The sequence below is a fragment of the Ostrea edulis genome, chromosome 2 (genome assembly GCF_947568905.1).
Source record: "Ostrea edulis chromosome 2, xbOstEdul1.1, whole genome shotgun sequence".
Taxonomy (NCBI): domain Eukaryota; kingdom Metazoa; phylum Mollusca; class Bivalvia; order Ostreida; family Ostreidae; genus Ostrea; species Ostrea edulis.
Window position 1 is genome coordinate 7,892,529 of NC_079165.1, and position 22,522 is coordinate 7,915,050.

A 22,522-nucleotide genomic window follows, 5' to 3' on the forward strand; every position below is an offset into this window, starting at 1 on the left:
GGGATTTTCTCTCCGAAATTCCCTACTCAACCAAGTCATTTGAAAAGAAAAGACTACGTATAAACTGTGGATCCACCATTTGCGTAATGACAAGTTCAAGACATTTGTATAAAGAACGTTTATCGTCTGCCTTGTCTACGACTCGACCGAACGTCTTCTTTTCTCAATTTATTCTTGCGAAAGAACGGACTCAAATCTATACGGCTCCAAACTTAACTGTTCGTGACTTGCCATGTTTACAGTGCTGCTGATGAAATAAACCGGAGTAGACGGTGTGACGTCATAAATTAAACTTCAATGGCCACTCTCTTAGCGGCGGGTAATTTAAAATACATGATAGATTAATATTGATTTAATTGTTAATCAAGGATTTTTGTTGTTAAAGACTGTCAATTACGATATCAGTAAGTAATAATTTATTCGTAAAAGCAAATATGTGGTTAGGGTTGCCTTTCCCTTTAAATTTGTTACTACTCTCATATTTGCTATTTCAGGGTATTTATCGAAAATGAAAGTGGGTTTTTAATTAATTTTACGATATTTACTAATCAAGTAAGATTCTATTATAGCTTACAGACTTCACCTCACATGTGAAAAATGTTAGAGGAATGGATTATACAGAACATGACATGGTGGTACCCTGTGGCTTTCCATATAATGGTGCAAGCAGCAACTCTGGAGCAAGCGTTTCGGACTTTATTGGCACAATTTGTTAATATATAAGTATATATACTTATAAATATTCGAAGTTTCATTTTGATCAATGGAGGAACGTCTTGGACGGTGCTAAATAATTCCGAAAACTTATTGGATGGTGACAGGTAAACAAAAACAAAACAAAGAAAAAAAAGGTTTATTTTTTCAGAAGCTTTAATTTTGAATAACTTAACACTAGTATAGTTGAAAATCACGAAAACGCTGATAAATCAAGAATCTCTTTTTACAGCTTTTTTTACTATTGGATTCACAAATCACAGTTTTAGAGTTCCCTTGGTCGCACTTTTAACATCAGAACAAAGTTCCATGCTCCATAAGAGTTTCATTTGATTTAGAACCATTATCAGAAGAGACATCTTCACGCGATGTGATTTTTTAAAAAACATTTTTATTATTTCTAGCTCTTAATTCCGAATCAATATTTTCACTTCCCTAGATATCACTCTCTCACAAGCTAGATACATGTACTTTTGATTCAAATGTTTAAGGAGGCTCGTCATGCCTTTTACATCTTATCTGGCATAATTCCTCGTCAAATATATCCGTATGCTTCTTAGCATTCTCATCCTCTATATCCCGAATATCACTAAGCACGTGATCAGTATTGGGCTTTCATTATCATCCTTAAATCTTTTTTTAATAAGAAAACTGCTCTCCACACACCAGAGTAAGACATTTTGATATGGTTTAATTAAGGTGTCACTTAAACTGTCCAATATGTGAACAAAGGAAACAGCTGCGCAAAAATTATTTTAAAACAATATCTATACCTGGGAGAGTGTATTATGAAGGAAAGGTCAAAAGTATAAAAAAAAAAAAAAAAAAAAACCAAAAAAAAAAAAAAAAAAAAAAAAAAAACCATCATTATTGTCAACAAGTTAACTTATACCATCCTCTCTTAACACAATATAATTATGTATTAAGTAGGATATAGGTCTCAAACTGCCCTTAACTAATCGCGGTCCTACGGGCCTCGGTCAGATCATAGTCTCATAGAATGGGCAGTTTGTTGAGCTTATCCTTTATATTATTATTTTTTTAAGCGTACACTGTCTGCATGACTTTGTATTTGTAAGACGCTGTCATCACTGGCGGACCGGACGCCATGAAATCTCAGGCCTTGTTAGTATGCAGAACCTAATCTTACGGAACTCGGCACCATAGCACAACATCCATTTTGCATGACTGTTGTCGTAACGTGAATATTGAACTCGGAAGTTTAAGGGTTCCCCCGCGAATGGTTTTGAAGTGCATAATCGATAAATGACCAAGTTCATTGACAGTATAATTTGATTTTGATTCTGCCGGCAATTTACATGTAAAACTACATAAACGAAGAGGTTTTCATAATAAATTCAACTTTGAATAGGTTATATGTATATGTTTAAAACATAATTACAGATTTATGTAGCAATATTCCATTATCACCTGCATATGGTGTTTACATCTCTCAACTGATTCAATATGCAAGAGATTGTTCTGTGTATGATATGTTCTTTAAATCGAGGTAAGCTACTGACAAACAAGTTGATGGTACAGGGGTTTTAACAATCTCGTTTAAAGTCAGCATTTCGCAAATTCTATGAACGTTATAATGATCTAGTTTACCAATAAAACCTATAATTGGTTCAAGTGTTGTCTGGCTTATTTCATACCGATTGTTTTACCGTTCTTGGCACACTGATTTTGACTACGGATTGCTCCTTTTACCAAATCAAGATATTATATGGCTCATGGCGGGTGTGATCGGTCGACAGGGGATGCTTACTCCACCTAGGCACCTGAACCCAATCTCTGGTATATCCAGGGTTCCGTGTTTGCCCGGCTCCCTATTTTGTAATGCTTATAGCAGTTATGAGATTGTTTGTTATCTTCACCTTTCATGTATGATTTTAGCACTAGAATCTGAATTTACTACGTTAATTGATTGATTTGATATTGTTTCACGTCCCTCTCAATAATTTTTCACTTACTTTTACGTTTAATATGTTAAAGGTGCTCCAATTTTTATGCAGCTACTACGTCAAATATGCTCCAACTTATATGGTAGATTTTTAATAAAGAGAACAATACTATGATATAAATATATGTAAAATGGGAAAAAAATCTATTGAATATGTATACAAAAAATACGGTTGTAGAGACATAAATGAAAATTTTAAAAGACAACCTGCTTTCTTTCCGAAACGAGCCGAGTGATAACCACGTGACTGTCTTATTAGCATACCACGTGCTATTTTCCTCGCAATTCTTGGATCTGTGCATATCTAGCAATTCTTTAGTGTCTTACATATGATCTAGCATAATGAATGTGATAGGTCTTAGATACTTTACTCCATTGTATACAGTCGATCAATCAATGTCAAAACTTACCGACACCATTGTTTTCTTTCCGACAACATGTGATGCACACATTTTACAAATAGGCCAACTAAAGATGTCCAAGTGTTGAATTAGTCAGAATGAACAAAAACTTCGACCTATTCCCTTCATCTGGGATGAAATCAAATAGGTTACGTAGCACAACTTTTCATATATCGCCAATATATATATATATTAACCATGAGTTTGAAACATAAAATATTTTATTGTTCCTTTAAACGTCGCAAACATGTGAAAATACCGTCATTTTTCCTCCACAAAACCAAGAAAGCAACCACACCAGGAAGTGTGGGCGCCCCACGTGAACCAAGATTTAATTTAGACATTCTAAACATTTGATGTAGTTTATATGAAATTAGACTTGTAATTCCACTCCTTCAGCTACCATACACGCTAAACTCAGGGAGTGTGCCCTAGAGGAGCGGAATCAACCAGTCTGATTTTAATACGATTGTAATTCTGATGTAACAAATGCATACATAGGATTATTACAGCATGACGTCCTTGGTTTCTGAGTATAAAAACTAGCTCATTTATTATTAATTTTTCAATTATCTTTTACATAATTTTCACAGAGATTGTTATGAAAAATCATCAACTATGTGACATTAATATCCCTATATATCAGTATTAGAAACGAGGATTTTTATTTTTCAATATTTCTATATGGTTTAGTTTGGTTTTATACTGTTTAACGTCCCTCTCGAGATTTTCCCCCTCATATGGAGACGTCACCACTGTCAGTAAAGGGTTGCAAAATTTAAATCTATGCTCGGCGCTTACGGCCTTTGGGCAGGGAAGGGTCATTCTTTATTGTGCCATACCTGCTGTGACACGAGTCCTCGGTTTTTACGGTCTCATCCGAAGGGCCGCCCTATTTAGTCGCCTCTTACGACAAGCAAGGTGTACTGAGGACCTATTCTAACCTGGAATAGTTTTACATTGGATCATCATGACAATTCAGCACGTCATAGACAATAGACAATGGATAAATGTTTGCTGCAGACCAGTTCGATCCGATTATTTAGTACCACCTGTCCGCGTAATCATTACCAAATAAGGAGCGTCATCCTGCAGGTAAGGGAGCCTCCGTGGCCGAGTGGTTAGAGCATCGTGCTCCAAATCGCACGGCCTCTCACCTCTGTCAGCGCGGGTTCGAATCCCGCTCGCGCCGGTAAGTGAGAAAGTTTCCCAGTTTACTTTCGTAAGGTCGGTGGTCTCTTCCCAGGTACATTGTATATGGGTTCTCTCTTCCACCAATAAAAACTGGGCGCCACCAGATAACTGAAAAATTGTTGAGTGTGGGGGGAAACATCAATCAATCAATCAATCCTGCAGGTAAGATGCAGTTGGATCACACACGCCCTTTTCCGTAACCGAGTAGTTACGATTGGATAAAAGAGTTAATTGGCTGTTCCTTTTTATGCCCCTTCAAAGAAGAAAGACATTGCTATGCACCTGTCGGTTGTTCGGTAGATTACATGTTGTCCGCTCAATATCTTGAGAATTATTCACTTGATGATAATGATATTTCATATGTGGGTTGGTTTAAAATAGGAACCCTATTGATTTTCAGCTCAAAGGTCGAGGGTCAATCCACTCTGGACATAGGAAGATACTGTCCGCTCATTGTCTCGAGAACCATTTCCTTTACAGACACCAAACCTGGTACACTGGTACATCCTAAGGTGTAGATGACCCCTATTGATTTTGACGTCACGTGGTCAAGGGTCAAACTGGATATAGGAATATATTGTCGGCTCAATATCTTGAGAATTCATTTCCTTTACAAACTTCAAATTTGGTACACTGGCACATCCTAAGGAGTAGTTGACCTCCATTGATCTTGAGTTCACGTGGTCAAGGGTCAAACTGGACACAGGAATACATCAAACATGGTATACTGGTACATCATAAGGAGTACATTGTAGATTACCCCTTTTTCATTTTGGGTTCACATAGTCAAAGGTCAAAGATCAAACTGGACATAGTCACATATTGTCAATCTAATTAAAATCAAATCTCCAGTGTAACGGTTAGAGAAGATCTGATTTTAATTAGATTGAATATATTGTCTCCTACATTTTAAGAATCATTTGCTTGGTTGACACCAAACTTGGTACACTGGTACATCCTGAGCAGTAGATGACCCCTATTGAATTTTAAGTCACATGCAATGGTCAAATCCACTCTGGACATGGGAAAATATTGTCCATTAGATATCTCGAATTTTTTAGGGCTACTATTCATTTAATAATGCATGTGTTTAACCCTTTATCAATTTTGCACCACGGGGGTAGGGACATGTTTTACAAATATTTCTTGTTGAATAAAGTAACGAATGAGACAACGATATGATAATTTAGTACTTAAATCTAGTTTATATTTTTTAAAAATGCATAAAAACATAAAGAATTTAAAGTGGGTTATGAATTCTTTGAATTCTACGATGCTTGCTGTCTCGTATATCACCCGATAAAACAACAAAGAAAGCATTTTATTCTTCCATAAGTCAACCAATGTGGGTGTGTGATGCGAATCCAGTGACCAGATTAAGTCAAATGTACCTGTAGATTTGTAGTAAGTCTTATTCTATTAAGTCTTCTACACGAAGTTTGGAGATTTATTGTTTTTGCTCTGTTCTTCTTCCTCTTCTTCTCTTCTTCTTCCGCTTCTTTCTCGCGCCTAAAACTGTCCGACACCGCTCCGTAATCAGTTGATGAAAGTAATAGATAGTCAAGGACATGATAGACCAATGTATCTAGATGTACAGAAATGTTTTTGATATTACACTGAAGGGGTTAGGGTACATGGGGGGGGGGTTAACATAGAACTCTTTGGGGGAAAATGATTCCAAAATTCAGCAGATATAACTTGACAAATATGATAGATTAGAGTTTTGGGGCCTTCAGAAATGAATAGAAAATGACAGGGCCTACAAATTAGTATCAAGGTCAAGTAACTCCAGTGACCTTGACCTCTGACAATGAACATAAAAACTGGTATAACTATAAAACCGGGACTGATAGTGTCATGGTATCTTCAGAAATGAGGATGACAGGACCTCCAAACTAGTATTAAGGTCAAGTGACTTCCGTAACCTTGACCTTAGAACATAAAATTGGTATTTCTTAAGAACCAGGTCTGATAGAGACATGGGGTCTTCAGAAATGATGTGTCCGGGTAGCTGACTGCTATGCCCTATCACACTGTTAATCACGAGGATCGAACCGTGTCGCAGAAAAGAAGAAGCAGGAAGTGGGCTACCTGAACATGTACCAGGTAGTCCCAAGTTTGTTTATTGTCATTTGAATTCGGGACGTAGATAGTGTCAACGATAGCTAAGTAGATACAAAAAAAAGAAAGAATGGAATTAAATTGTGTTTTCACCGACCCGTAGGAACAAGGGGAAGGGGCCGACTTTTTGTATTTTTTCCCTTCAATTTCAAGTAGAATAATTGTCTAAGAGTAGTACCTCCCATTTTGCATGTGCTTTCCGTGTTCAATCATTAGTAACAAATATGACTTGTAGATCAATAACTTTAAAATTCAGGATTTCTTCAATATTCATTGTAAAGAAATTACCCGGATGAGCAAATAAAGGATGTCCACGTATGAACGTCAGAAAATCATTTTATTTAACTAAAGACAAAACGTTTAGAGAGAAGAAAATATCAGATGTTTTCTGATAAAGGTCGCTCGTTATTCATTACACCATTAATGTTTCTGCAAGTGTGAGAGAACGACTTGCAGTCGTGGTGTATATTTCAGAAATAAATTTCGCTCTTGAAATTGCATGAGGGCATGAATTGCGATGCTTTGCATTAGCTGGCATGAAGCATTGCAGTCCATACCCACCCGTTAAAATAGACGTACTATATTTACCGAGATTCATTCACACATGGTTCTTTATCCAATTCCAATAGTACATGTACTTTAAAATTCTGACAATTTAAGGGCTGATTTCAAAATTTTATATCCCCCTAATAAAAACATATGTTAATTTATTAACTTTGGAATTTATTGATTAGTTATATAAAATTTACTCTGCATTCAATAAAAGTTCAATAACATATGTGCAAACATTCCGAAATACGCGTGTATAAAAGTGCAGTCTTTGTTCATTGTACTTATTACGGTAACTATATATCTATAAATATAGAATATCTCGCGCACCAGCAAACCACGCCTATTGTCTCCGTTCACACTACGTCATAGCCGTGTTTGTATGCTTAAAAAAGCCGTCGACTTTATGAATATTTCGTATTATGTATTATACTCATCATATATTAACCAATCAGGGAACTCCCTTGATTTTGTTTAAATGGGGGGGGGGGGGGGAATACTGGAACGTAGCGGAATAATCTGAGGATTGCCGATTTAGAAAAACTGCAACATTCAGTAGCCAATCAAAATAAGCATACAACCTCTGTTGTTAAGGTGGGTTTCATTTACTGTATTATGTAGCTATTTGCTTTTATTAATTCTATACAAAGCATATATATTACTTATCTGTAGCTATTACTTGCTTCTAAATGGGTGATCTTTTAGGATATTACATGTATTTGTAGACAAAAGCAACACGTTTTAAATATCTGCTGCAAGCCGTTAAAATACCGAAATCCGTTATCGTGACTGTGATTGGTCAATAAATGAGTGTGTCATTTCATAAATATTCATGACAATTGGGGGTTGCGCTGATCATACAGCCATGGTTTGAGGTTTGGTAAGTATTACCAGACTCAATAAGCGTGGCTAGCAACGATGTTCACATACTTAGCATATTTAATTCTGATAAAATCCGGCCAAATCGAACTAAGCCGGGTATACCCGGCGACGCTCCAAGAATCAAGTGATCCGGCTACTGTAAAGTAATGAAAATGTTGACCTTCTATTGTATAAACATTATTCGGTATAGAAATGACCAACATCATTACAAATTATGTTTATCTCACCAGCTGCAAAATTTAGGCCTATATACTCGGTGCTTATGGCCTTTGAACAGGGAAGGATCTTTCTCGTGTCACACCTGCTGTGACACAGGGCCTCGGTTTTTGCGGTCTCATCTGAAGGACCGCCCCTTACGACAAACAAGGGGTACTGAGGACTTATTCTAACCCGGGTGAAAAGAAAAAAAGAGATGCGGACAAATTTTGTTCCTTCAAAGTACTTATTGCTCAAAATATAATAGATAAACCCTCTCTCGTACTTACAGGTTTTTCAAAATTCAAACAATCTGCAAATGATTATAATCCTTGAAATAGTTTTACTAGGAATGGCATCTTGAGTTTTCCCTCATCATTATAACACAGCTACATAAACCTTTGATTTGGAAACCAAATAGGTTTGATAATTAGGGAACTTTTAAAACCCTGGATAAAGTCATACAGGAGACAAACACAAGCACGTGCAGGTTTTTGATATGCTATTTGTCATCAAAGATTCAACTCTTTACACGTATACCTGCAATTAGTTATGAGTTAAAAAGCGAAAGTTTCGCGTCTATTCGCGAACATTGCGCGTTTAAACGTAAACGTTATTCGTTAATTTCGCGTTATACCGCGAAAGTTACGCGTTTATTCGCGAATATTACGCGTTATAACGCGAAAATTACTCGTTAATTCCCCAAAGCTTCTCACGGTATAATATAACGCAATTATTTTTAAGATACGAAAGTGAGCCCAATGGAGTTTTCCTAATAGAGATATGTGAGAAAACTGTTATTCTGATTGTTCAAAAGCTCTTGAATTGAACTTAAAAAAATGAAACGGATTACCACCGATGCATGATAATTTTGCTACTATATACTTGATCGATATCGCTTAAAGTTCATCAGTCTAGTCTACGCCCTCATCCAAACGAAGTTGCGGGGGTGGGGACCAGACTACAAGTTCATTTCAAACATTCTGTAAGAGATATAGGAAGTAAATACATATACATGTACTAAGGAACTAGATCGGGATTTGAGCCCGACCCCCTGAAATTTCTAGTCAGGGTCTTTACCAGATGAGCTATTTTGGCACCGGATATTAAACCCTCACCAATATTCTCCTCCCTTTTTAACGTCCTCGCCCCGATGATACCCAGGCTCTCTCTAACAATTCACTTGTCAGTTACAGGGAAGGATCATGCAATCTAATTACAATTAGACTTGTCTATATTCTACCCCTCTAAATGTGTCCTAGAGTAGCGGGATATACAACTTATTTTTAATTACATTGAAAGTCACGACTCTAAATGTAGCCATAAGAGAGAAAATGAAACGAAACAAAGAAGTCGAACAATAGCTGGTGTCTATGTATAAATAAACATTTTATGACGGATGATTCTTTATTATGCATTACAGACGAACTCCGCAAAACCACTGCCAAAATAGGGAGATTAGATTTGTCACGTGGGTAGCTCGATGGTAGAGCGTTCATTTTGGGATCGGCAGGTCATGGTTTGAACCCCGGCGATTACCAATTCAGACTATGTCGCATTTGTGTCGGAAGTGACTTTAGAGTAGATAAAGGTTTCTTGTCACATTAGACCTTGGCGCGATAAAGAACTTTCACCGTTACACGTCTTAGGTCTAGCATTGGTTAAAATTTACGGCACCTCGCCTGGTGACGTTTCGGTATGATTGAAACACGGCACCTCACATGGTGACGTTTCGGTATGATTGAAACACAGCACCTCGCCTGGTGACGTTTCGGTATGATTGAAACATGGCACCTCGCCTGATGACGTTTCGGTATGATTGAAACACGGCACCTCGCCTGATGACGTTTCGGTATGATTGAAACATGGCACCTCGCCTGGTCACGTTTCGGTATGATTGAAACACGGCACCTCGCCTGGTCACGTTTCGGTATGATTGAAACACGGCACCTCGCCTGGTCACGTTTCGGTATGATTGAAACACGGCACCTCACATGGTGACGTTTCGGTATGATTGAAACACGTCACCTCGCCTGGTGACGTTTCGGTATGATTGAAACACGGCACCTCGCCTGGTGACGTTTCGGTATAATTGAAACACGTCACCTCGCCTGATGACGTTTCGGTATGATTGAAACACGTCACCTCGCCTGGTCACGTTTCGGTATGATTGAAACACGGCACCTCGCCTGGTCACGTTTCGGTATGATTGAAACATCCTCGATGGGACGTAAAACACCAATCAATCAAACAGAAGGACTACCTCAAAATTTGTATTTTTCGAATCCACATCAAAACCTAATCAGTTTTTTTTCCCTTGACCTATATGTAAGTATTAGTTCCATCCTTCCTTAAAAATCGAAATACATTGATTGATTGTATATTGTTAAACTTCCCTCTCGAGAATCTTTCACTCATATTATCTTGCAGATAGACAAACAGAATATAACCTCCACCCAAGTTCGTCTACGGGGTTGATAAAACAAATGTGACCTTCCCTGAAACCAGCTTCCTATGTCAAGAGTTTGTTTGCCTAGAACTGATTTGCGTTAAAAAGTCATTCATAATTTTGACGTAGACAGCTTTTCGACTCATCTACCCATCACGTGTCGAATGATTTGTGTCTTAATTTTACGCTATCTATAATTGTGACAAGAAAGCCCCCATTAACGAGCTCATTGTGTAATTGTTTGCGTCGAATATCCATTGCCGATTTTACAAAGCAATGTTTAATTCTTCATATTTGAAGGGCATTGCATTGTCTACAAATTAGAATTGGATATCTACTTTCTACCAAATACCCAAACATTTGAACTAAGGTTGTCATTAAGATGCGAAAGATAAATTGAAATTTAATGCCGACCATCTTCATAATTAATGAGCACGGTTAAAGAGGATATTGTGCGTGTCACATTTTTCGTGCGCCCACAGAAAAAAAAGTATCGTCGAAAAAATACCATCATTTCGGGTATGAATCCATTCCATAATTGCTGTCAAAAAGTCGTGAAAGACTGGACAACTAATGCTTATTCGTAATTAGCAATTTATACCGCTTCCTTCACAACTTCTGCACAACATTCAATAGAGCTGCGAGATCGGATTTCACACCAGCACTAATGGTTGCGAGCGGAAACAAGAGAGCGTGTTTATTCTGTGATGATGTACCGATAATCTTTTGTTGTAAGTTTTTGCAATATCATAATCTGTAAATTTCCTCCCTGACGGACACGAGACGGAGAACTCTGATCTACGTCATCTTCCCGTTTGTCATCCGTACTCCTACTGCTTTGTGATTGGCTGCACGTCTATAAAACTATATGCCGCCGTCGGTGAAGTCCACTTTGAATTTGAACTCAGTCCAGTATCATGATGAATGTTGCAAGGTAAGATTTCTAGTAATGCATTTTCGCGGGATTCAAAAGAACATGTAATTATGTTCCGTACATGGGTACATATGTGCAATTTAATTACATTCAGTTGATATTTTGATTTTAGTTCGCTGGCATAAAATTTCGCGGATTTTTTAAGATCGAAAATAAAGTGGAAGTATATACCACGCAGACGAAAATTTAAAAAGCCATTCTGAATGACGACGAGGTTTTTCTCCTTCAATAAGTGTTAGAGCAATATTCAACATGTTAAATAAAAAAGGAGAAGTTTCTAATTTTGTACAGGGAAGCGTCAAAACTTAATGAATTACTGTAAATTGTAAGATAAAATATCCGTGCATTGTTTTTAATGAAAATATTTAGAAATTCTTTAATGAAGATTTCAGTCATATTTCAGTATAGCATTACCCAACTGAATCACTCGATAATAAGCTTGATATCGTAAAAACATCAATTACTAAATGCACAAGAATTCAAAGTACCGAATTATATCTATCGGTAAAGAAGATATATTCCTCAGAATAATTCGACGAGTTAAATCAAGATGGGACAATAAATTTTAACTTCACTAATTTTGGAGTCTATGAATACGGAAACTTTTGCTGTAACAGAGATTTCCTCAATACTAAATTTCCTCATTATCTAATGCTACATAAAATCTTAAAACACATATATGTTTTATTTTCTTTTAAAATACTGATTTCTCATGTAAGAACTATTGCGTGTTAACCGAGTCCTAGTTTAGTGATATTTAAGCTATTGTATATTATACTGTTACTTAGCCTGACTTACGCTGGACTCCATGACCATGCATATTTTAGTAAGAATATGAATTAATCAAATTTTGCCATTGATCTTTCCTTAAAATATAATATTTCCAAAGTCAATAACGTCCATGCTGATATTCCATTTCAAATCATGATTTTAAAAAGCCTAGGGTGTATGCAAACTCTCATTCAGATTGTATACTATCATCAGTGGCTTGTGATAAAACACAAGTTACTATTACTTATATGAGAGACTAGCCCTTAGCTGCTTTAACTACTATCAATTAAATATTTTGATTTACATAAGGTCAATGGTGCGGTTTACTGACCTTCCTAATTTAATTATTTCTTTCGATTATTTGGTTTACGTCGATTCGATATTTTTAAAATTGAGACGTAACCACCTGTAGGTAGAATGAAGAAATGCTGACGTAGTGAGGGTTCTTTGTCGTGACAGTTCAGGTGGTCCGATTGCTCACACTACTGTATGTGTAACACGCCCTCTGGTGAGAGAATGAACGTGGTCCGTGCCCTGCTCCGGTTGCTCCGCCCTCATGTGACGTATGGAAATTATTGGTCAAAAAGTAGAAAAACTGTATATATTAATTTCCACTTAATGTAGTTTAATGTAATCAATAACCGAATAAAATGTATATGTTGCCACCTTTCTATAGATGTCAGACCTATACATAAACAGAAGTATTCATAAGTCAACATAAAAAAATCGCGGAATTTCATTAAACAGCATCATAAAAATACGTGGAAACTGTTTAAAAGGACAACATTTCAATGTCAACAGTGTAAAAAAAAACAAAAAACCTGCTACTTTATAAATATATATAAATTAATCGTAGATATCAGAGAAATCATGGAATAATAGACATACAGTAGAGAAAGTGCCAGCCGAGGAGTTATTGCCCTTGATAACATTTCTTAAAATATAGATAATCAGTCATTTATAGAAAATATGAACATTTTCACCACCATTAGTTTACTAGTGAATGAAATATTCCTCCAAAACACGTATTTCTAGCATGCACAAAGTTTAATTACATCGGATGAGGATGTCATATGAGGGTGGAAAAAGCATGGAAATAAACCCATAATTAGATATCAGCACACATCAGTCAATATACCATCCCGCTATTCTGTCTGTACATACATATGAACCCTGCTTAATACTTGCATACACCAGGGCCGGGTTTCACAAAACTATCTTAAGATCTGTCATAAGATAGATCGTAAGAGTGTCTTATACCTGTGTCACATTACACTGCGATTAGGTATCCGACTAGGTAGCGGGTTCTGAGTGGCCTGAGAATGCCAAAATCTGAAAAGTGTCCGGCCGGGGACCATGCGGTGAGAACACGCCATTCAGGGCCCGTATACCCCACCGGCAGCTTTTAGCGCGGAGTTAAATCCTGGCGATGTCAACCCCATCGTAAGATAACGCTCACGTGCTTCAGCGATTTGTAGACGTAGGAACGGCAGTCTCAGATGCCTCGGAGGATTGGCCATGTCGATGTTGATTGCAACAGCGTCGATGATGATGTTGGATATGATGACGATGACGATAGGTATTTATACACCAGTTTGCAATTGCCTTAATTGCACTTAACACGCATGAAAAGGCAAAGGTCACCGAACGATACCCGGATGTTCTCAGAACGGACATCGTCCGGGCTTCATCCGATACCCCTCAGGTGTCCGAGCGGTGACCGCACGGGGGTACCTAGTCCGTACGATGTCCGTATGGGTACCGGACGTATCCCTCCTGGTTACCTACCGATAACCTTACGGATATCGGGCGGCCACCAACACCATCATTCCATACGCTCCCCGCCCGGTAAACATACGGCTGCCTTCCTTGTCCCGCCCGAGGTGCGGGCGGTATATGAGGAGAGCTAATCACCCGGCAGACTTGGAAATGTGTCCCTACGGTGTTAGATCTTGACAGGTCCCCCACCGATACCTATACCTCGCCCGGTACCCGCTAGTAATGTGACACAGGCATTAAGATATGACTTATGACAATCATAAGATACGGCAGAACCGTTTCACAAAACTATCTTAACTTCAAGAAATCTTAAGGTAGATCTTAGGACGTTCTTATACTCTTTACATTGTAAAATACCGTGTTTCTTTTATAATCTTTTAACTGCATGGATGAATTTAAATGTTACATGTATATGAAAAATTGAAGTACATTGTATATAAAACTAGAAATAGGAAATTGAAATATTACGATTTTAGGCATTTATAATTATTTGATATATTCATAAAATTTGATACATTGCACTTCTTTTTTAAATCATTTGAACTTACATTTTATTTTGTATTTAAAACGTTATACTCGGTTTATGTACTATTTGATTTCAGAAATTGAGATACAAAAATGAAAACATTGAATGGTAGTTTTATAGAAACACTATATCAAAGTCTGATATAATTTTTTTTTTATTTTCTCCCCCATTCTTCTCCTCCGAAAATAAAACATGTGCTTAACTAATTTGAAATATAAAGAAAAAAGACATTAGGATGCATTTGTTACAAGTTAGCAACACCGCATTTGTTTTATTCAACAAAATAATATACTGAATACAAAAAAGGTATTCAGTAAACAAGGATGTGGATGGGTGGGAAAAACCAAAGACACATTTACATGTAATAACGGACATCGCATTAATCGAACAAAACGCGTGTGCGTGTTCGACTATACATGTATACTGGGCGCAAAGGCTTTCCTATGTGAAAAAGCAATTAACTGAATGAAATAAAATAGTACAAAAACTAACCAAAAACATAAAAAACGTGAAGAAATAGATTCACCCAACACTGCTTTTGTGCCTACAAACAATAAAGGAATGGTATTCAAATACGTTTACTTGTGATCACATACATAGCGGCTACGAAGTCTCAGACAAATCGGTATCAAAAGATTTAAGATGTCTATGAAATGATGTCCAAACTTTTCAGTTGCTGAAGTATTAGTATTGATTTACGAGGTGGAGAAAAGAAAAGACATTTGTTTTTAAGATAAAACTACAGTTTCAATGTTATGAAGGAAACTTGGGGAGATGTCACTTCTAGAGTCAATGCTGTAAATTAAACAGATTATGTCCGGTTGGGGGAAGAAATGAAGAAGTGGACATGCCTAAACAGCGAAAGTAGGAAAAAGTTAGCAATGGGATATTCTAAACGAATATTGAGTTCATCATAAAGAACACATGTCGCGGTATACGAAGCTTATCAATGATGTCCACATCCTCCATATAGTCTAATAGATTGTTTCTGTCCCTGAAACCACGTTCCCTCCGGATAATCTACCTATCTCTAAGCACAACATAGTTCAGTGTAGACTTAAGACAAGTATCTGGATGTCTTAAGATTTCTAACAATCTTAAGATTATCTTAAGATATGACAGTTTTGTGAAACAGCTATGATGGATCTTATGACAAATTTTGGTCTTAAGACAGATCTTAGTCGTAAGATAGTTTTGTGAAACTGGTCCCAGCTCTATCGGCCATCTCATTCATTAAATGTCGCAATCTTAGCATGCTTCGAGTTACGCAACTTTGAGTCTGTGCTAAAGTCCAACTTCACTACAGTTTGGACTTAAGTAACCTTCAAGTGATGGCTTAAGTAACGTTCAAGTGATGGCTTAAGTAACCTTCAAGTGATGACCTCAGTAACCTTCGTGTAATGACTTAAGTATAGCTTCAAGTGATGCCTTAAGTAACCTTTTAAGTTAAAACTTAAGTAACTTCACGTCATGACTTCAGTAACCTTCAAGTGATGACCCCCAGGATTTCTGCATGTACATGTAATTTAAATGAAAGCAGAATAGAATATAAAATATGTAAAAGTTGCCTTTTTCCCCCCGATGATTTAATCTATTTATCGTGTCGCAAAATTAGCTATATAAATCTACAAATCCGTTCTCAAAATGAGCGAGAACGACAATGATTTTAAAGCCATGAACAATTTTACCTATATAAAACTACATATATTGTAATAATTGCATTAGTGTTGGTAGAAAAATCATCATTTAAAATTCCATTTACCCATTGTTTTGTTTTTAGCAGCAGCATGTTGAGAATATTTGTGATTGCCCTTTGGACTTTAACAATCGTGTTCAAACAAACACACGGACTGTCTGCGCTGGAAACCATGGTAGCGGAGGAAGCTAAGGACGATTATTTGAGGGATGTCGATGCGGACGATTCGGTGCTACATCAGAGAACGCGAGAGGAAGGTGGGTACTATCATTCTAATCGTGATTCTATTTCTAATATACAAATTAGCTTAATGGTAGTTTAAACATCTCCAAAAATGGCTATTAAGATAATGTGTGGCTCCCAGTCTGTGATAGATATAGTAATGTATCTCAACAAAAACTTCCTTAAGTGTCATAAAAGTACACACTAAAGTACAATTAGTGATGTGAATACTTCCTGAATACATCGAACATTATATTTAATCTAATCTGAATCGTTCTCGGGAATTTTCTTTTAATGTCCGAATCGTTCTGGGGAATTTTCTTTTAATTACTTCTAGTTAATCACGTTTCTGTTTACATAGATAAATTACTAAATTACTTACAATATTGTGTATGTTACATATATTTTAAGTTCGTTTTAGATTTATATATCCTAACTTCATATTTGAAAAAAAAGTTACTTTAAAAGTTTGAATACGATATCAATTTGTCATCTTCTTGTAGTCGATATGGGTCCACATTTGAAATATGTGTGTGTGACTACTGCATACTCATTATCCACCAGAGGGCGCGACATAAAATAAAAGTTTCATTTATAGTGGGGGGGGGGGATTATTTGGGGGGGGGGGGGGGGGTGTTTACTTGAGGTGGGTGGAAAGATGGGTCATTCCTATGCTAGATGTACTTGTGTAAATCAACTGCACAATGAATTTCTTTTTTCAATTTCATTTGATATTAACGTTGGTAAAATACAGATGACAGTTTCTCTTGGTTTTATGGTAGGCCCAGCCCTAGAATGTACTCTTTATTTGACTTGATGGCATTCTGAGTAAAAGTAGACCAATGTTCTGTGGTATACTACAGCTCTGAAGCTCTGAAGCACGTTTTGGAAGATCTCTCTTCCAGCATGGTTTATTATGCAAAGATTCCAAATGGCAATGATGCTTACACTAACTACAAACTCATGTACATTCTTTAATCATTTGATCCAATAGACAGTTACATGTAGTACATAATTCTGACAAAGTCAAAGCCTCAGTTTTTTTATTCTGTAGTTTAAAAAAAAAAAAAATGTGTCAAGTTTTAAAATATATGTACTTCATACTCATAAGTTTGATACAATTTATACACAATTATTTATTCATTGAACTAATACTTTGATTTCTACACGATTATATAATTACTTATTCCAAGAATTTATACTAATTATAATTTCTACACGATTACTTATTTAAGGAATTGATATTTATAATTTCTACAGGATTACTCACTCAAAGAACTGATACTTATTTATACAGCACACAATATATATTTTGATATTTATTTGTTTATTTATTTTTACTAAAACGTTCGCAATAATTTCACACATTTCACAGAAATAAGCATTGATAATTGTTACGCTTACGGAAAAGATGCTGTACCTTTCCATTCTTTTGTATGTATTAATCTACGTTAGCTATTCACCTTTGTTATTAATTATTTTATTTTCATTTAGATTTGAGGAAGCTCATCTTAAAGAAATTGCGGTTTCGAGATCTACAGAGCGATTCTTCATCAGATGTGCTTAGTGATTTAGGTAGGGATTTATTCGAATTAAACTTTGTAATGAAAATATAAAACATGAAATTAAATTTTCCTATTGAATAACATATAACTTTTGTATCTCTGCATGCCATATGAGTTTCAAAACTTCGAAAGATTTCCTGAGACTCAAACCTTGCAATTTGCTAAGTTTAAGGTCCATAACTCTTTCAAAATTCAATTGTAACCCATTCATATAAGTTCATGTATAGCCAAACAATAACAAAAACGGGGGAGGAGCAGGAAAACATTTGTACAGATAGACGCGTTTACATACCGACTAAACACTAAATATAGAACATTCACCGTAGGGGTCCTTATTATGCAGTAGCTGACGTTGATAAATGACATGTATTCGAAATTATGAATAATACTGAAAATTAAATTATACTTCACTTCATTATTACTTAGGTTTCCTGACCTATATATAGTGGTGGTCAAGACCATGCAATTTTTTTTTCTGAATAAAAAGACATATCATATGTACCATATGTATATGGCTGCGGAGGTTTTGAAGTGTATGTGGTAATACCGATATTTATTTTTTAAATTACTCCATCAAGAAATGCAGTCCTTTATATTATTTATTTTTGTGTTTGGGATGATAAAGTTATAGTTACGGAATCTATCTCTACTATCAGATGGACGTATACCTTACATTATAGAAGACGTGCATAGATGTATCAAACTTTGAGATGTGGCTTTGTTTAAACCAATCGAAAATTGCTCCTGATATGATTTTCTGTTTCTAATGAGACTTAGCTAGTTTGATTTCAATCTGGAACCCACCCCCACCCACCCCACCCCTAAAAATGGAAACGGAAGTTTAGAATTTTCTAAGAAATGACATAAGTTTCTGAATAGCATATTTCGTTACACAGAAAACAAATACAGTTGTATTCAGGAACAATTCTAATGATCTCGATGTATCGTAGAAAATATAGAAGAACTTCGGACAGCCTAATAACCAATGGTCAACATGAATTATCTTCTCCCACCAAGATCCTGTTTGGGGTCGTTTTTAAAGTAGCTGATGGATTTGATGAAGTTGAAAGAAATTGACGTGCATGTTTAATCTGATTAATCAAAAGGCAACATCTATTTCTATGCATGGTAATCTTTTGCAGTGAAGAGAGTCCCCGATGCCTACCGTTTTGGAGACTCATTGGTGGACAAAGTGGCAGCTTTACTACGATTTAAAATGCGCCCCACCAAGAGCCCCCAAGTCAGAATGCCAAGCCTTCGCTTTGGCTGAAGAATCCGACGTGAGAACTGTGCTAGAACTGTGGAAACGAGATTTCCATTAATGTGTTGCACAATTTTTATACGATCAATGTGGCATTCATTTGTACGTATAACAGCATCGCTTGAAGTTGCCGACTAAGGTATTACGCCAACAATGACATCTCATGTAGAATTCTTGAAATATTTCATATAAAAATTGAATACCAGACTTTATTGGTCTCTTTGTGCTTGTAAAACAGTCGTCCATGTTTGACGCTGATCCCCACGAGGTGGCTTTTATAGAGACATTATTGAAATCAAATTCTACTGAAAAATCAAATCAGACTGAAAAAAACAAACCATTCCAAGAAAACTGAAAGTACGATGTCACTGGTTCTAGGAATTTTACCCAATTGAATTTTATCGCCCGCACTGATCTGAATTTTGTACGGAGACAAAACACTTGATATGCTCTTACATCACACGTATATTTCATTCGATCCTTAGCATTGATTTTACAATATTGTTTTCAGAGAAATCTTCATTCGTAGTTCAATTAGGAAGGATTGGGTCTTTTATGTTTTTTATGTGTTTACACCCCCCCAAAAAAAGTTGTTTTGTCACATTGACAACAATAGATTCAAGTGTAAAAGAGATTTTGGTGCCAGGTGGATCGGGGTTTAATTTGGCGGTGACATTGATTTCTCAATTTGGAACATACATACTCATGAAAGTCTCAAGTAGAAACAAAGCTTATTCAGAAGAACGTGTTTTGATGTACATGTATATTTTGGCTGCTGTCCTTGGTAACCGGTATCCAACAGATACAGTCACAGTCGATGTTACGTGAAATTTTGAGTATACCAGTCATGCATTTTCACATTTTATGCTACATATATTACTACAGATTGGGAAGTAACTTAAGTTAACGAAACTAAACCTTGAAAATTGACTACATGTATAATGAAAGATTGAAAAACATGTATGTTTCATCACTTCAATGTATTGAAATCAAAGTCCCTCTTCACAATGAAACGTTTTTGAGACGCTGATATTTTGCGCAGTAACTTATTTTCCTTGTGAAGTTATACTCTACCAGTCTTACGTTTTTTTTACTCGTGTTTTGAGTTTCACAAATTGCACTGGCTGTAGAACTGTAAGTGACTCTTTGGGGGGAAAAAGGGGGGGGGTCCCTCCAATTTTCTCATCAGAGAGCTACCGTTTTGCTGCTAATACTGCATTGGAACCTGAAGGTTAATGCTAAGAAAATATCAAAGTTTCGATATTTTCTAAAGGTCCAGGAACAAAAAGGTATTGCCAGAGATAACTTTTAGAAAAGGTTTCAGGTAATGAGGCATTGCATTGTATAGGGTACTTAGAAAACTTGGACGATTCCATTTGTTTGATAGGGATGTGATGACAGATGACTGAGATGAAAATCTAGATGTCATAGAACGTACACAATAAAAACATTTGAAACCCACATCTAATTAAAAACACAGGGGCGGATCCAGGAATTGCAGTTACGGGGGCGCCACTTTATGAGGCAGGGGGTTCAGGGGCCGCGCCCCCGGAAGCTCCTGGATTTTACAGATTTTAGAGGGCTTGAAATATGTCTCCTATTTAGTCATTTGTACTATTTTCTATCATTTTTAATAAGGTGAAATTAATAATATGACGCAAATTTTAAAGGGTTTTGGAAAAAAAATTAAGTCCTCCCAATGAAGTTATCCAAGAAATCAAAAGATTTTGTCATTTATTTCTCCGGGAGTAGAAGAAACCATTGCTTCTTTTATCGTTTAGTACATTTTTCTAAACAAGATACCGAGATTTACCTTAAATTTGAAAATTTATGGGGGGCGCCGGCTGCTCCCCCCCCCCTTAAATCCGCCACTGAAAGACCCTCATCAACATACATGTATACGATCTACGTCGATGGAAACGGCGTTTTCCTCTGTATGTTATTGTGTATACTATATTGATCTCGTACTTCATTGGGTCAGACTGTGTTCATGCCCAGGAAAATGAAATTGTGAATGGGATTGCATTGTTCACGGTATTGGTACCACTTTTCGTTACACGTAAAATGTAACGTCATCACAACGAAAACGCTTTAAACGCTGACAATTTACTTTTAACCCTCTGGTTAAAAATACTGATAACCCTTTTATTCGGAATGCTAGTATTTCACATTGTACAAAGGAGATGCGTAAATATTGCATGAAACATTCCTCGTAGACGGATACAGAGATGGAGACACGGGTCTGGACCCACACCATTCAACATCAGCAACCTAGGAGAGGGGAAAAGAGTGTAAAATCCGAGAGGTTCCGAAGTATTACATTAGGTTCTTGTCATTTTCTCTGTTAAGAATTCAAATGAAAATGTTCAGATATGCTTCAGTTCAAATAGAGCTGAACATAACGAACAATGCCTTAGACATGTTCTTCCGAGAATGAAATCGCAAAATTCAGCTGTAATGTCTGAGACGTTTGTGATTTGTATCAGACATATATACATGTATATAACTCTCTGTATATATAGATGAGCGCAGTGTTTGGGTTATCAAATGTAGTTTGAATTATGATGATACAAAAGTAAAATGCAATGTACCAGACAGTGATTCAAATGCGGACCACCGGAATCTCTGGTGGTTCCAAGAACTAAGCTTTACAGCTGCTCGTGACCATCTCTTCTATGTCTTTCTCTTGACCAAAAAAACAAAACAAAACAAAACAAAAACCAAAAAACCAACAAAAAAAAACCCGTAAAGATAAGAAACAGAAATGGTCTTTTTTTATCGATATCGACTGAATGTTTTTCCTCTACAGACCCGGCAGACTCTCTGGTGTCCCGTTTGGGTCGTTAGTTGTATGTGTACTAACCATAAGTAGCTCCAATCCTGACTAATTACGAGGGAGGGGGGGTAAATATCTTTGTAAATCTAGGTCCAGTGGTCGAGTGCTTGTGCTAAATACCAGTTTGATTAAAACCAGATCTCCAATGTCGCTCCCCCTTTTTTCTGTGGTTTTAATCAGACTGTGCTAAATGCTGGACCGTTAATGCAAGTTAGGACCCCCACTCCCTGAAAAAGAAAAAGAAATTGCCGGAGTTGTACCTCCCTGGGGGAAATCTCTTGATCCGCGCATGATAAGGGTATTGATTCATTAAAGACACCCCATGATATTAACACGATGCTTTGAAACCATCCAGGGACACCGTGTTACAGGGGCGCATACCTATTATACTAAAACCGAAAAGTGCCCCATGTAGCGGTTCTTGTTATGCACTATATACAAAGGAGTACATACGCAATGTG

General features: G+C 36.6%; 1 protein-coding gene across 2 annotated transcripts; it reads left to right on the plus strand.

Moving 5' to 3' along the window:
- Window positions 1-11,109: 11,109 nt before the first annotated feature.
- Window positions 11,110-19,437, plus strand: LOC125682206 (uncharacterized). Of its 2 annotated transcripts, none has more exons than XM_048922649.2 (4): window positions 11,110-11,405; window positions 16,262-16,434; window positions 17,894-17,974; window positions 19,107-19,437. In XM_048922649.2, the coding sequence occupies exons 1-4, from the start codon at window positions 11,389-11,391 to the stop codon at window positions 19,232-19,234; spliced, it is 399 nt and encodes a 132-aa protein (XP_048778606.1). In that variant the 5' UTR covers window positions 11,110-11,388; the 3' UTR covers window positions 19,235-19,437. The 2 variants fall into 2 exon arrangements, with proteins under 2 accessions (XP_048778606.1, XP_048778607.1); XM_048922650.2 differs by having other exon boundaries at window positions 11,355-11,405; window positions 16,265-16,434.
- Window positions 19,438-22,522: the final 3,085 nt, after the last annotated feature.